The following is a 15,788-nucleotide window of genomic DNA, read 5'->3' on the forward strand; positions in this document are numbered from 1 at the left end:
ACCATGAACATGTGACCCTCATGCACACATGACCATGATGAACACATGACCCAGGTGCACACGTGACCATGATGAACACATGATCCTCATGCACACACGACCCTCGCACACACATGACCCTGGTGCACACGTGACCATGATGAACACATGACCGAGGTGCACACGTGACCGCGATGAACACGTGACCCTCATGCACACGTGACCCCCATGGCAAGCCCCCCCCACCCCAGGAGGCCTCACCTTGAAGCGCCGGGCCAGGAACTTGTTCTTCATCTCCAGGAAGTTCCCTTTGGAGGCCTCCCCCTTGAAGGGTTCGTTGATGACCCCGAAGGCGCCGTCGTTCTGGATGTCGGTCCAGCGCGCGTAGCCGTGGCTGAGCGCTAAGGACCGTCACGTGTCAGCACGTGTGGCATCACGTGTGGCATCACGTGGTCACCGCGTCATCCTGTCCCTAACACCCCCCTCAACGCCCTCCAGTCACCCCCAGCCAATGCATGGAGCCATGGCTGAGCACTGAGGACCGTCACGTGTCAGCACGCGTGTCAGCACGTGTGGCATCACGTGGTCACCGCGTCATCCTGTCCCTAACGTCACCCTCAACGCCCTCCATTCACCCCCAGCCAGTGCATGGGGCCGTGGCTGAGCGCTAAGGACCGTCACGTGTCAGCACGCGTGTCAGCACGTGTGTCATCACGTGTGGCATCACGTGGTCACCGCGTCATCCTGTCCCTAACGTCACCCTCAATGCCCTCCATTCACCACAGTCAATGCATGGGGCCGTGGCTGAGTGCTGAGGACCGTCATGTGTCAGCACACGTGTCAGCATGTGTGGCATCACGTGTGGCATCACGTGGTCACCGCGTCATCACGTCATCCTGTCCCTAACACCCCCCTCAACGCCCTCCACTCACCCCCAGCCAATGCATGGAGCCGTGGCGGAGCGCTAAGGACCGTCACGTGTCAGCACGTGTGTCATCACGTGGTCACCGTGTCATCATGTGTGACACCAAGTCACTGTCATTGGGTCACCTTGTCCCCAACATCCCCCCCATGCTGAAGGCCACCATCATGTCCCCTGTGTCACCGTTACCGCATCACCGTCACCACGTCACTGTCACCATCACCATGTCACCGTCAATGTGTCACCGTTACCACATCACCATCACCGTGTCACCATCACCACATCACCATCACCACGTCACCATCGCTGTGTCACCACCACCACGTCACCATCACCGTGTCACCATCACCGTGTCACCACCACCACGTCACCATCACCACGTCACCGTCACTGTGTCACCATCACTGTGTCACCACCACCACATCACCGTCACCATGTCACCATCACCACGTCACCGTCACCGTGTCACCATCACCCCTACCTTGGTGGCACCCTCCTTGGTGCTGCCACTGCCACCAGGGAGGGGGAAAAGGAGGAAGAGGAAGAGGGCAAGGGAGGAAGAGGAGGAGGGAGAGGGAAGCCAAAGAGGAGGAGGGAGAGGATAAGGGAAAGGAAGCAGGAGGAAGGGGAAGAGGGAATGGGAAGAAGAGGAGGAGGAAGGGGGAAGACGAAGAGGAAGAGGATACGGAAAAGGAAGGAGGAAGAAGAGGAAGAGGGAAGGGGAAGAGGAGGAAGAAGAGGGAAGAGGATAAGGAAAAGGAAGCAGGAGCTAGAGGAAGAAGAGGAGGAAGAAGAGGGAAGATGAAGATCAGGAGGAAAAGGAGGGAGGAAGAAGAGGAAGAGGGAAGGGGAAGAGAAGGAAGAAGAGGGAAGAGGATAAGGAAAAGGAAGCAGGAGCTAGAGGAAGAAGAGGAGGAAGAGGATAAGGAAAAGGAAGCAGGAAGAAGAGGAAGAGGAAGAGGGAAAGGGAAGAAGAGGGGGAGAAAGAGGGAAGATGAAAAGGAAGAGAAGGAGGAAGATGATAAGGAAAACGAAGGAGGAAGAAGAGGAGAAAGGGGAAAAGGATAAGGAAAAGGAAGCAGGAGGAAGAAGAAGAGGAGAAGAGGATAAAGAAAAGGAAGGAGGAAGAAGAGGAAGAAGGAAGGGGAAGAAGGAGGAAGAGAGAAGCCAAAGAGAAAGAGGAGGAGGAAGAGGCTAAGGAAGCAGGAAGAAGAAGCAGGAGAAGAGGAGGAGGAGGAAGAGGAGGAAAAGGAAGATGGAAGAGGAAGAGAAGGAGCAAACAGAAGAGGAAGAGGAGGAGGAGGAAGGGCCGGGCAGCCCGGAAGGATACAGCACGATCCCGGCCAGCAGCCAGTAGTCGTGGCGCCGGTGCCAGATCTCATTGAGCTTCCCGGAGGAGATGGCGGCGCGCTCCTCGTTCTGCCACAGCGTGTGCAGCTCTATGGGGCACGGGGGGGGGATAAGGAGGGGGGTGTGACCCACACCATGGCGTCAGCACCACCCCTCAGGGTCCCACCCCACACTTTGGGGTCGCCCCCCCCCCCCTTCCCTCACCCGTGAAGCCCCCGTCGGCGATGTTGAACATGAACCGCGGCTTCTCGGCCCGGTCGTCGCGGCGCCCGTTGGCGCGGGGCTCGGCTTTGGGGTCCCTCTCGGCCTTGGGCTCCTCTATGGGGGGAAAAGAGGGGGTGCGGGGGGGGGGACGTAAGGTGGGGGGCACACTTGGGGGCCCCCCCCCCGCCCCAGACCCTCTCCTATCAGCAGGGAGCCAATGGGAGCCATCAGTAGGCTCCAGAGTGAACAGGGCACGAGGAAGGGCAGGGGGAAGCCACGCCCCCCATAGGGTAAGCCACGCCCCCATATGATAAGCCACGCCCCCTAGGCTAAGCACCAGCCCCCATAGGCTAAGGCCTGCCCCCTATGCTAAGCTCCACCCCCTTAGGCTAAGTCATCCACAGGCTAAGCCACACCCCCTATGCTAAGCTCCACCCCCTTAGGCTAAGCCACCCCCCCCAGGCTAAGCTCCACCCCCATATGTTCAGCCACACCCTCCATAGGCTAAGCCACGCCCCCATAGGCTAAGCCCCACCCCACAGGCTAAGCCAAACCCTCCATAGGCTAAGCCACGCCCCCTAGGCTAAGCTCCACCCCCATAGGCTAAGCCACGCCCCCATAGGCATTGGGAGCCATAAGTAGGCTCCAGAGTAAACAAGGCATGAGGAAAAGGAGGAGACAAGCCACGCCCCCCTCATAGGCTAAGCCACGCCCCCCTAGGCTAAGCCATGCCCCCTATGCTAATCTCCACGCCCATAGGATAAGCCCCACCCCCATAGGCTAAGCCACACCATCCATAGGCTAAGCCACGCCCCCCTAGGCTAAGCCCCACCCTCCATAGGCTAAGCCACGCCCCCAGGGTAAGCTCCACCCCCATATGCTAAGCCACACCCCCACAGGCTAAGCTCCACCCCCATAGGCTAAGCCGCACCCACCACATGCTAAACCACGCCCCCATAGGCTAAGCTCCACCCCACAGACTAAGCCACACCCTCCATAAGCTAACCCACGCCCCCTAGGCTAAGCTCCACCCCCAGATACTAAGCCACGCCCCCATAGGCTAAGCTCCACCCCCAAAGGCTAAACCACATCCCCATAGGCTAAGCCATGCCCCCATAGATTAAGCCACGCCCCCCCATAGGCTAAGCTCCACCCCATAGCCTAAGCCATGCCCCCTAGGCTAAGCTCCACCCCCATAGGCAAAGCTCCACCCCCATTGGCTAAGCTCCACCTGAACAGGCTAAGCTCCACCCCATAGGCAAAGCCACGCCCCCCACAGGCTAAACCACGCCCCTATGTTAAGCTCCACCCCCATCGGGTAAGCTCCACCCCTAGGCTAAACTCCACCCCATAGGCTAAGCCACGCCCCCACAGGCTAAACCATGCCCCCCCCCAATTGGATAATCTCCACCCCCATATGCTAAGCTCCACCCCCTTTGGCTAAGCTCCACCCCCACAGGCCAAGCCCCGCCCCCCGGCACCTCGTTTGTGGTCGGGGTCCCCCCCCCGCTCCTTGGGGTCCTCGTCCGGGGGCTTCTCCTCGGCTTTGTCTGCAGGGGGGGGCTCCGGGCCTGCGGGGTATTATGGGATGTCAGGGGTATTATGGGGTGTCAGGGGTATTATGGGGTGTTATGGGATGTCAGGGGTATTATGGGATGTCAGGGGTATTATGGGGTGTCAGGGGTATTATGGGGTGTCAGGGGTATTATGGGGTGTTATGGGGTGTCAGGGGTATTATGGGATGTCAGGGGTATTATGGGGTGTCAGGGGTATTATGGGATGTCAGGGGTATTATGGGGTGTCAGGGGTATTATGGGATGTCAGGGGTATTATGGGGTGTCAGGGGTATTATGGGATGTTATGGGATGTCAGGGGTATTATGGGGTGTCAGGGGTATTATGGGATGTCAGGGGTATTATGGGGTGTCAGGGGTAACATGGGGTGTCAGGGGTATTATGGGATGTCAGGGGTATTATGGGGTGTCAGGGGTATTATGGGATGTCAGGGGTATTATGGGGTATTATGGGATGTCAGGGGTATTATGGGGTGTTATGGGGCGTCAGGGGTATTATGGGGTGCCAGGGGTATTATGGGGTGTTATGGGATGTCAGGGGTATTATGGGATGTCAGGGGTATTATGGGATGTTATGGGATGTCAGGGGTATTATGGGGTGTCAGGGGTAACATGGGGTGTCAGGGGTATTATGGGATGTCAGGGGTATTATGGGGTGTCAGGGGTATTATGGGGTATTATGGGATGTCAGGGGTAACATGGGGTGTTATGGGATGTCAGGGGTATTATGGGGTGTCAGGGGTAACATGGGGTGTCATGGGGTGTCAGGGGGTATTATGGGATGTCAGGGGGTAACATGGGGTATTATGGGGTGTCGGGGGTAACATGGGGTGTCAGGGTGTAACATGGGGTATTATGGGGTGTCAGGGGGTAACATGGGGCGTCAGGGGGTAACATGGGGTATTATGGGATGTCAGGGAGTAACATGGGGTTTCGGGGTAACATGGGGTATTACGGGATGTCAGGGGGTAACATGGGGTGTCAGGGGTATTATGGGGTGGCAGGTGGTAACATCGGGTATTATGGGATGTCATGGAGTATTATGGGGTGTCACGGGGTGGTATGGGATACTATGGGGTATTACAGGGTATTATGGGATATTACAGGACATGAGACATTATGGGATATTATGGGATACAGGATATTATGGGATATGGGGTATTATGGGATATGGGATATTATGGGGTATTATGGGATATAGGGTATTATGGGATATTATGGAATATGATGGGATATTATGGGATATGAGATATGGTGCGTTATGGGATATTATGGGATATGGGATCTTATGGAATATGATGGGGTATTATGGGATATGGTGTATTATGGGATATTATGGGATATAGGGTATTATGGGATATTATGGGATAGGGGATATTATGGAATACAATGGGATATTATGGAATACGATGGGATATTATGGGATACGGGGTATTATGGAATAGGGATGTTATGAGGTATGATGGGATATGATGGAATATGGGATATTATGGGATATAGGATACGATGGGTTATTAGGGGATATGGGATATTATGGGATATGATGGGATATGGGGCACTATGGGATGTAGGATATTATGGGATATTACAGGATACGATGGGATATAATGGGATATGATGTGTTATTATGGCACACAGGGTATTATGGGATGCGGGGGTCCCTCACCCGCTCGTTCCTCGCGGGCCGCGGTCCCTTCGGCCTCGGGCTCCCTGTGGCCGGGTCCTTCTTCCTCCTCCCCCTTGCGCATCCCCTCGGCCTCGCTGCCGTCACCGGGCGATGGGGGCACCTCGGGGACCGGCGGCTGCCATAGGGGACACGGGGGGGGGGGCTGGCGTCAGCCCCTATGGACACCCATAGGGGACCGGGGCCCCCATGGGGGCCGTCGCCGTCACCCACCTCGGGCTCCATCTTCTCGGCACCTTTGGGCTCCTTCTCGTCCCTGTTGGGGTCCCCATGGTCCCTGTCCTGGGGGGGCCCCGGCCCGTCCCCGCGCTCGCTGGGGGCTGGCGTGGCTGGGGAGAGGGGACGGAGGGGTATTATGGGATGGGGGACGTCCCCAAACCCCGTACCCGTCCCACGTCACCATCCTGGTCCCTCGTGGACTTCGTACCCTGCACCCCCATCCTGTCCCTGTATCCCATCCCCATGTACCCCTATGTACCCTGCATCACATCCCCATGTACCCCTATGTACCCTGCATCCCCATCCTGTCCCCTGCATCCCATCCCCATGTACCCCTATGTACCCTGCATCCCCATCCTGTCCCCTCCATCCCATACCCATGTACCCCTATGTATCCTGCATCCCATCCCCATGTACCCCCATGTGCCCTGCATCCCCATCCTGCCCCCTGCATCCCATCCCCATGTACCTCCATGTGCCCTGCATCCCCATCCTGTCCCCTGCATCCCATACCCATGTACCCCTATGTATCCTGCATCCCATCCCCATGTACCCCTATGTACCCTGCATCCCATCCCCATGTACCCCTATGTACCCTGCATCCCCATCCTGCCCCCTGCATCCCATCGCCATGTACCCCTATGTACCCTGCATCCCCATCCTGTCCCTGCATCCCAAACCCATGTACCCCTATGTACCCTGCATCCCCATCCTGTCCCCTGCATCCCATCCCCATGTACCCCTATGTACCCTGCATCCCCATCCTGTCCCTGCATCCCATCCCCATGCACCCCCATGTATCCTGCATCCCATCCCCATGTACCCCATGTACCCTGCATCCCCATCCTGTCCCTGCATCCCATCCCCATGTACCCCTATGTCCCCTGCATCCCATCCCCATGTACCCCTATGTACCCTGCATCCCATCCCCATGTACCCCTATGTACCCTGCATCCCAATCCTGTCTCCATATCCCCATATTCCCTGTATTCCCCACCCCTATATCGCCCCATCTCCCCTGTATCCCATCCCACACCCATCCCCATGTATCCCCACATCCCCTGCACCCACATCCTAACCCCTGTGGATGGGATGTACCCCATCCTGCTCCCACCATTATGTCCCCTATATCCCCATCCTGCCCCTTCATTCCTGTCCATTCCGCATCCCCATTCCCACAGCCATACCTCATACCCCACACCCCGTACCCCATATCCCATACCCCATATCCCGTGACCCATATCCCATACCCCGTACCCCATATCTCATACCCCATACCGATACCCCATACCCCCCACCCCATATCCCATACCCCATATCCCATACCCCATACCCCATATCCCATACCCCATATCCGATACCCCATACCCCCCACCCCATATCGCATACCCCATACCCCATATCCCATACCCCATATCCCGTGACCCATATCCCATACCCCGTACCCCGTACCCCATATCTCATACCCCATACCGACACCCCATACCCCCCACCCCATATCCCATACCCCATATCCCATACCCCATATCCGATACCCCATACCCCCCACCCCATACGCATACCCCATACCCCATATCCCATACCCCATATCCCATACATCCCATACCCCATATCCCATACCCCATACCCCATATTCCATACCCCATATCCGATACCCCATACCCCCCACCCCCTATCCCATACCCCATATCCCATACCCCATACCCCATATCCCATACATCCCATACCCCATATCCCATACCCCACACCCCATACCCCATATCCCATACCCCATACCCCATATCCCATACATCCCATACCCCATATCCCATACATCCCATACCCCACACCCCATATCCCATACCCCACCCCCCACCCCCCACATCCCACAATCCCCACCCCCCCCCCATCCCATAATCCCCCCCCCAGTGCCGTTACCGGGGCTGTGTGGGGCGGGGCTGGGGGGGCCGCTGTGCTCGGGGCTGGGGGGCCCGGTCCTGGCGGGGGACGAGGCCCGGGACGAGCGCTTGGAGTCGGCGGCGCTGGGCTCCGGGGGCAGCTCCGGGAGGCTCCAGCGCCCGTTGATGTGCTCGAACTCCTGCACCTGAGGGGGGGCACCCATGGGTGGGGGGCACCCATAGATAGGGGCACCCATGGGGGGGGGGGGGGACCCATGGATAGGGACACCACCCATGGGTGGGGGGCACCCATAGACAGGGGCACCCATGGCGGGGGGGACCCATGGATAGGGACACCACCCATGGGTGGGGGGCACCCATAGACAGGGGCACCCATGGCGGGGGGGACCCATGGATAGGGACACCACCCATGGGAAGGGGGACCCATAGATAGGGGCACCCATAGATAGGGGCACCCATAGATAGGGGCACCCATGGGTAGGGGGCACCCATAGACAGGGGCACCCATGGGGGGGGGGACCCATGGGTAGGGACACCACCCATGGGAAGGGGAACCCATAGATAGGGGCACCCATGGGATGGGGACCCATGGATAGGGGCACCACCCATGGGAAGGGGGACCCATAGATAGGGGCACCGATGGGGGGGGGACCCATGGATAGGGACACCACCCATGGGAAGGGGGACCCATAGATAGGGGCACCCATAGATAGGGGCACCCATAGACAGGGGCACCCATGGGGGGGGACCCATGGATAGGGGCACCCATAGATAGGGGCACCCATGGGGGGGGACCCATCGATAGGGGCACCACCCATGGGAAGGGGGACCCATAGATAAGGGCACCCATAGATAGGGGCACCCATAGAGAGGGAAACCCATGGGAAGGGGGACCCATAGATAGGGACACCCATAGATAGGGGCACCCATGGGAAGGGGGACCCATAGATAGGGGCACCCATGGGAAGGGGGCCCATAGATAGGGGCACCCATAGATAGGGGTACCCATGGGTGGGGGCACTCATAGATAAGGGCACCCATAGATAGGGGCACCCATGGGAAGGGGGACCCATAGATAGGGACACCCATAGATAGGGGCACCCATGGGGGTACCCATGGTTGGGGGCACTCATAGATAAGGGCACCTATAGATAGGGGCACCCATGGGGGTACCCATGGGTGGGGGCACTCATAGATAAGGGCACCCATAGATAGGGGCACCCATGGGAAGGGGGACCCATAGATAGGGACACCCATAGATAGGGGCACCCATGGGGGTACCCATGGTTGGGGGCACTCATAGATAAGGGCACCCATAGATAGGGGCACCCATGGGAAGGGGGACCCATGGATAGGGGCACCCATGGGTGGGGGAACCAGGGACAGCGGCACCCATGGAGGAGGCACCCATGGACAGGGGCAGCCATAGATAGGGGCACCCATGGTGGGGGGGAACCATGGTGGGGGGCACCCATGGAGGGGGGCACCCATGGAGGGGACGACCCATAGATAGGGACACCCATGTGGGGGGACACCCATGGGGGGGCACCCACAGGGGCACTCATGGGTGGGGGGAACCCACAGGGGGAAACAAGGAGCACCCATGGATGGGAAGCACCCATAGGGCTGGGGGTGCCCACGGGGAGAACCGGAGGCCGGGAGGCACCCATGGGTGGGAGGCACCCAAAAGGTTGGGGGGTGCCCATGGGGGTAAGCAGAGGCTGGGAGGCACCCACAGGTGCGGTCACCCATAGGGGGAACAAGGAGCACCCATGGATGAGAGGCACCCATAGGGGAAACAAGGAGCACCCATCGATGGGAGGCACCCATAGAGGGAAACAAGGAGCACCCATCGATGGGAGGCACCCATAGGGGAAACAAGGAGCACCCATGGATGGGTGGCACCCATAGGGGGAAACAAGGAGCACCCATGGATGGGAGGCACCCATAGGGGGAACAAGGAGCACCCATGGATGGGAAGCACCCATAGGGGAAACAAGGAGCACCCATGGATGGGAGGCACCCATAGGGGGACCAAGGAGCACCCATGGATGGGAAGCACCCATAGGGGAAACAAGGAGCACCCATGGATGGGAGGCACCCAAATGTTGGGGGGGTGCCCATGGGGGTAAGCGGAGGCCGCGGGGCACCCATAGGTGGGGGCACCCATAGGGGGAAACAAGGAGCACCCATGGATGGGAACACAGACCACCCATGGATGGGAGGCACCCATAGGGGGAACAAGGAGCACCCATGGATGGGAGGCACCCATAGGAGGGAACAAGGAGCACCCATGGATGGGAGGCAGCCATAGGGGAAACAAGGAGCACCCATGGATGGGTGGCACCCATAGGGGGAAACAAGGAGCACCCATGGATGGGAACACAGAGCACCCATGGATAGGTGGCACCCATAGGGGGAAACAAGGAGCACTCATGGATGGGCGGCACCCATAGGGGGAAACAAGGAGCACCCATGGATGGGAGGCACCCATAGGGGGAATCAAGGAGCACCCATGGATGGGAACACAGAGCACCCACGGATGGGTGGCACCCATAGGGGGAAACAAGGAGCACCCATGGATGGGCGGCACCCATAGGGGGAATCAAGGAGCACCCATGGATGGGAACACAGAGCACCCACGGATGGGCGGCACCCATAGGGCTGGGGGCTGCCCATAGGCGGAAGCAGGGGCCAGGAGCACCCACGGGTGGGGGGCACCCATAGGGCTGGGGGCTGTGGGCCCGGGGGCACCCATGGGTGCTGGTACCTTCTTCTTGACGAGGGACATGACCCCGATGCGGGTGAGGACCTGCTGCCGGGACAGCCCCTCCCGGGGGACCCCGTCCGCAAAGGTCTCCGAGCCGTCGGCGCCCGGCTCGCACAGGTGACGCATGAAGAGGGACACGTAGGCTCTGCGGGGACACAGGGACACCCATGGACACCATGGACACCCAGGGACACCCACTGACACCCAGGGACACACAGGGACACCCATGGACACCCAGGGACACCCAGGGACACCCATGGACACCCATGGACACAGGGACACCCATGGACACCCATGGACACCCATGGACACCCAGGGACACCCAGGGACACGTAGGCTCTGCAGGGACACCCATGGACACAGGGACACCCATGGACACCAGGGACACGTAGGCTCTGCAGGGACACAGGGACACCATGGACACCCAGGGACACCATGGACACCAGGGACACCATGGACACCAGGGACACCCATGGACACCAGGGACACCCAGGGACAGCCAGGGACACCATGGACACCAGGGACACCCATGGACACCATGGACACCATGGACACCCAGGGACACCCATGGACACCAGGGACACCAGAGACACCATGGACACCCACTGACACCCAGGGACACCCATGGACACCCGGGGACAACCAGGGACACCCGGGACACCCAGGGACACCAATGGACACCCATGAACACCCAGGGACACCAATGGACACCCACTGACACCCGGGACACCTGGGGACACTCAGGGACACCCAGGGACACCCAGGGACACCCGGGACACCAATGGACACCCACTGACACCCAGGGACACCCGGGACACCTGGGGACACCCAGGGACACCCATGGACACCCAGGGACACCCAGGGACACCAATGGACACCCACTGACTCCCAGGGACACCCGGGACACCTGGGGACACCCAGGGACACCCATGAACACCCAGGAACACCAATGGACACCCACTGACACCCAGGGACACCCGGGACACCCGGGGACACCCGGGGACACCCACTGACACCCACAGAGCCCATTGACACCCATTGGCACCCATAGAGCCCATTGACACCCATCAACACCCATCGACACCCACTGACACCCACAGAGCCCATTGACACCCACTAACACCCATAGAGACCATTGATACCCATTGACAACCACTGACACCCATAGAGCACACTGACATCCATTGAGCCCGTTGAGCCCTTTGACACCCATAGAGGCCACTGACACCCATAGAGGCCACTGACACCCATTGACACCCATAAAGCCCACTGACACCCAGAGCCCATTGACACCCACAGAGCCCACTGACAACCATAGAGCACACTGACACCGACACCCATAGAGCACATTGACACCCATGACACCCATAGAGCCCATTGACACCCACTGACACCAATAGAGCCCACTCACAACCATAGAGCACACTCACACCCCTTGACACCCATAGAGCCCATTGACACCCATAGAGCCCACTGACACCCACTAACACCCATAGAGCCCATTGACACCCACTAACAACCATAGAGCCCATTGACACCCACTGGCACCCATAGAGCCCATTGACACCCACTGACACCCATAAAGCCCCTAGAGCACATTGAGACCCATAGCGCCCTCCCCAGGCTCGCAGAGGTGCCGCATGAACAGGGACATGTAGGCTCTGCAGGGGACAGCACTGGCACCCATTGACACCCATTGACACCTGTTGACACCCATAGAGACCACTGACACCCATAGAGCCCACTGACACCCATAGAGCCCACTGACACCCATAGAGCCCCTGGACACCCCTTGACACCCACTGACACCCATTGACACCAATAGAGCCCACTCACAACCATAGAGCACACTGTCACCCATTGACATCCACAGAGCCCATTGACACCCATAGAGCCCACTGACACCCACAGAGCCCCTAGAGCACATTGAGACCCATAGCGCCCTCCCCAGGCTCGCAGAGGTGCCGCATTAACAGGGACATGTAGGCTCTGCAGGGGACAGCACTGGCACCCATTGACATCCACAGAGCCCATTGACACCCATAGAGCCCACTGACACCCACAGAGCCCCTAGAGCACATTGAGAACCATAGAGCCCTCCCCAGGCTCACAGAGGTGCCGCATGAACAGGGACCTCTGCAGAGGACACCACTGACACCCACTGACACCCATTGACACCCACTGACACCCACAGAGCACATTGACACCCATAGAGCCCACTGACAACCATAGAGCGCATTCACACCCATTGACACACACTGACAACTACTGAAAACCATAGAGCTCATTGACACCCATAGAGCCCACTGACAACCACAGAGCACACTGACACCCATTAACACCCACTGACACCCATAAAGCCCATTGACACCCACAGAGCCCACTGACACCCATAGAGCCCATTGACACCCATAGAGACCACTGATAACCATAGAGCACACTGACACCCATTGACACCCATAGAGCACATTGACACCCACAGAGCTCATAGAGCTCATTGAGACCTGTAGAGTCCATTGACACCCACAGAGCACATTGACACCTGTACAGCACACTGACACCCATAATGCTCATAGAGCCCACTGGGACCCATAGAGTCCATTGACACCCACAGAGCACACAGAGTCTACTGACACCCATAAAACATATTGACACTCATAGAGCTCACAGAGCTCATTGGGACCCACGGAGTCCATTGACACCCATAGAGCACACAGAGTCTATTGACACCCATTGACAACCATAGAGCCTACAGAGTCTATTGACACCCACAGAGCATGTTGACACCCATACAGCATATTGATCACCCATAGAGCTCATGGAGCCCATTGGGACCCATAGAGCCCATTGACACCCATAGAGCCTACAGAGTCTATTGACACCCACAGAGCACGTTGACACCCATAGAGCATACTGATCACCCATAGAGTTCATAGAGTCCATTGACACCCATAGAGCCCATTGACACTCATACAGCACGTTGACACCCATAGAGCCCATTGACACTCATAGAGCACGCTGACACCCATAGAGCATACTGGCACCTATAGAGCTCATAGAGCCCACTGGGACCCATAGAGTCCATTGACACCCATAGAACATACAGAGTCCATTGACACCCACAGAGCACGTTGACACTCATAGAGTTCATAGAGTCCATTGACACCCAGAGAGCCCATTGGCACCCATAGAGCACATTGATACCCACTGACACCCATAGAGCTCACTGACACCCACAGAGGTCATAGAGCTCACTGAGACCCATAGAGGTCATAGAGCTCATTGAGACCCATAGGGCCCATTGACACTCACAGAGGTCATAGAGCTCATTGAGACCCATAGAGTCCATTGACACCCACAGAGCATATTGATCACCCATAGAGCTCCTAGAGCCCATTGGGACCCATAGAGCACATTGACACCCATAGAGCACAGACACCCACTGGCACCTGTAGAGCCTATTGACACCCATAGAGCCCATTGACATCCACTGACACCCATAGAGCTCCTAGAGCCCATTGGGACCCATAGAGCCCATTGGGACCCATAGAGCCCACTGACACCCATAGAGCACACAGAGTCTATTGACACCCATAGAGCAAGTTGACACCCATAGAACATATTGACACTCATAGAGCTCATAGAGCCCATTGGGACCCACAGAGTCCATTGACACCCATAGAGCACAGAGTCTATTGACACCCGTAAAACACATTGAAACCCATAGAACATTTTGACACCCATAGAGCTCAGAGAGCCCATTGGGACCCATAGAGTCCATTGACACCCATAGAGCATATTGATCACCCATACAGTTCATAGAGTCCATTGACACCCAGAGAGCCCACTGACACCCAGAGAGCACACTGACACCCATAGAGCCCATTGAAGCCCATAGAGCTCATTGAGACCCACAGAGCCCATTGACACCCATAGAGCACACAGAATCTATTGACACCCATAGAGCCCATTGACACCCATAGAGCCCACTGACACCCACTGACTCCCATAGAGTCCATTGACACCCATAGAGCACACAGAATCTATTGACACTCATAGAGTCCATTGACACCCACAGAGCCCATTGACACCCACAGAGCACATAGAGCCTGTGTCCACAGAACCCATAGAGCCTGCACCCAGTCTCCCCATAACTAGGGACATTGTCCCCAGACTCCCTGTCCCCATTGTCTCCATTGCCCCCATTACGCCCATTGTCCCCACTGCCCCCATTACCCCCATTGTCCCCAAAGCTCCCATTACCCCCATTGTCCCCATTGCCCCCATTGTCCCCAGTGTCCCCATTACCCCCATTGCCCCCACTGTCCCTTTGCCATCAGCCTGTCCCCTCCTCACAGCGCCCCATGGCCTGTGCCGGCCCCGGCCAGGTCCTGCCACCGCTCTGGTTGACCCCAAGGCCAGCACCGGCCCCCCGGGGGGCACAGGGGGACCCCGGGGGTGACTTTGTGTCGGGGTGAGGGGGGCACGGGCTCGTCCGGCCCCCAGGAACCCGACTCTTGTTGGCGCTGGGATGAGTAAGGGCTCATCATGTGGCTGGGGGCAATGGGGGGCAGAGGGGGCAATAGGGGCAATGGGGACTATGGGGGGCAATGGGGGACATACCTGATACCACCACCCTGTGTCTCCCATCCCCATTGTCCCCACTGTCCCTATTGCCCCATTACCCCCATTGCCCCCATTAACCCCATTGCCCCCATTGTCCCCATTACCCCCATTGTCCCCATTGCCCCCCATTGCCCCCATTGGCACCCACTTGAACTCCTTCTCGCTCTTGCCACGCAGGTCCCGCACGAGCCATTGGGAGGTGAAGGCGTCCTGGGGGGGCATCCCCCACCTCATCACCGCGTTCAAGAAGGCCTTGCGCTGCCGCGTGTTGAACCCCAGCACCTGCGGGGGCAATGGGAGCAATGGGAGCAATGGGGGCAATGGGGGTAATGGGGGAAATGGGGACAAGGGGGGCAATGGGGGCAATGGGGGTAATGGGGACAATGGGAGCAATGGGGGGGCAATGGGGACAATGGGAGCAATGGGGACAATGGGGACACAATGGGGGTAATGGGGGCAACGGGGGTAATGGGGACAATGGGGGCAATAGGGCAATGGGGACAATGGGGGTAATGGGGACAATGGGAGCAATGGGGGTAATGGGGGCAACAGGGTAATGGGGG

The 15,788-nt window shown here is 58.2% G+C and overlaps 1 protein-coding gene across 1 annotated transcript in view; it reads right to left on the minus strand.

Moving 5' to 3' along the window:
* The window catches only part of LOC134174153 (chromodomain-helicase-DNA-binding protein 3-like), a gene marked incomplete at its 5' end in the record, with an annotated part of 59,484 nt that overhangs the window by 12,478 nt on the left and 31,218 nt on the right, over window positions 1–15,788 (minus strand). The window contains 9 exons of the mRNA XM_062638834.1: window positions 241–369; window positions 2,234–2,340; window positions 2,456–2,569; window positions 3,937–4,026; window positions 5,695–5,830; window positions 5,926–6,041; window positions 7,849–8,014; window positions 10,600–10,744; window positions 15,374–15,507. Coding sequence (XP_062494818.1) covers window positions 241–369; window positions 2,234–2,340; window positions 2,456–2,569; window positions 3,937–4,026; window positions 5,695–5,830; window positions 5,926–6,041; window positions 7,849–8,014; window positions 10,600–10,744; window positions 15,374–15,507 — 1,137 coding nt within the window. The remainder of the gene's footprint in view (window positions 1–240; window positions 370–2,233; window positions 2,341–2,455; window positions 2,570–3,936; window positions 4,027–5,694; window positions 5,831–5,925; window positions 6,042–7,848; window positions 8,015–10,599; window positions 10,745–15,373; window positions 15,508–15,788) is intronic.

This window comes from Pezoporus occidentalis, unplaced genomic scaffold (genome assembly GCF_034315485.1).
Source record: "Pezoporus occidentalis ecotype Australia unplaced genomic scaffold, CSIRO_AGI_Poc_V1 ctg587, whole genome shotgun sequence".
NCBI classification, from domain to species: Eukaryota; Metazoa; Chordata; class Aves; order Psittaciformes; family Psittacidae; genus Pezoporus; species Pezoporus occidentalis.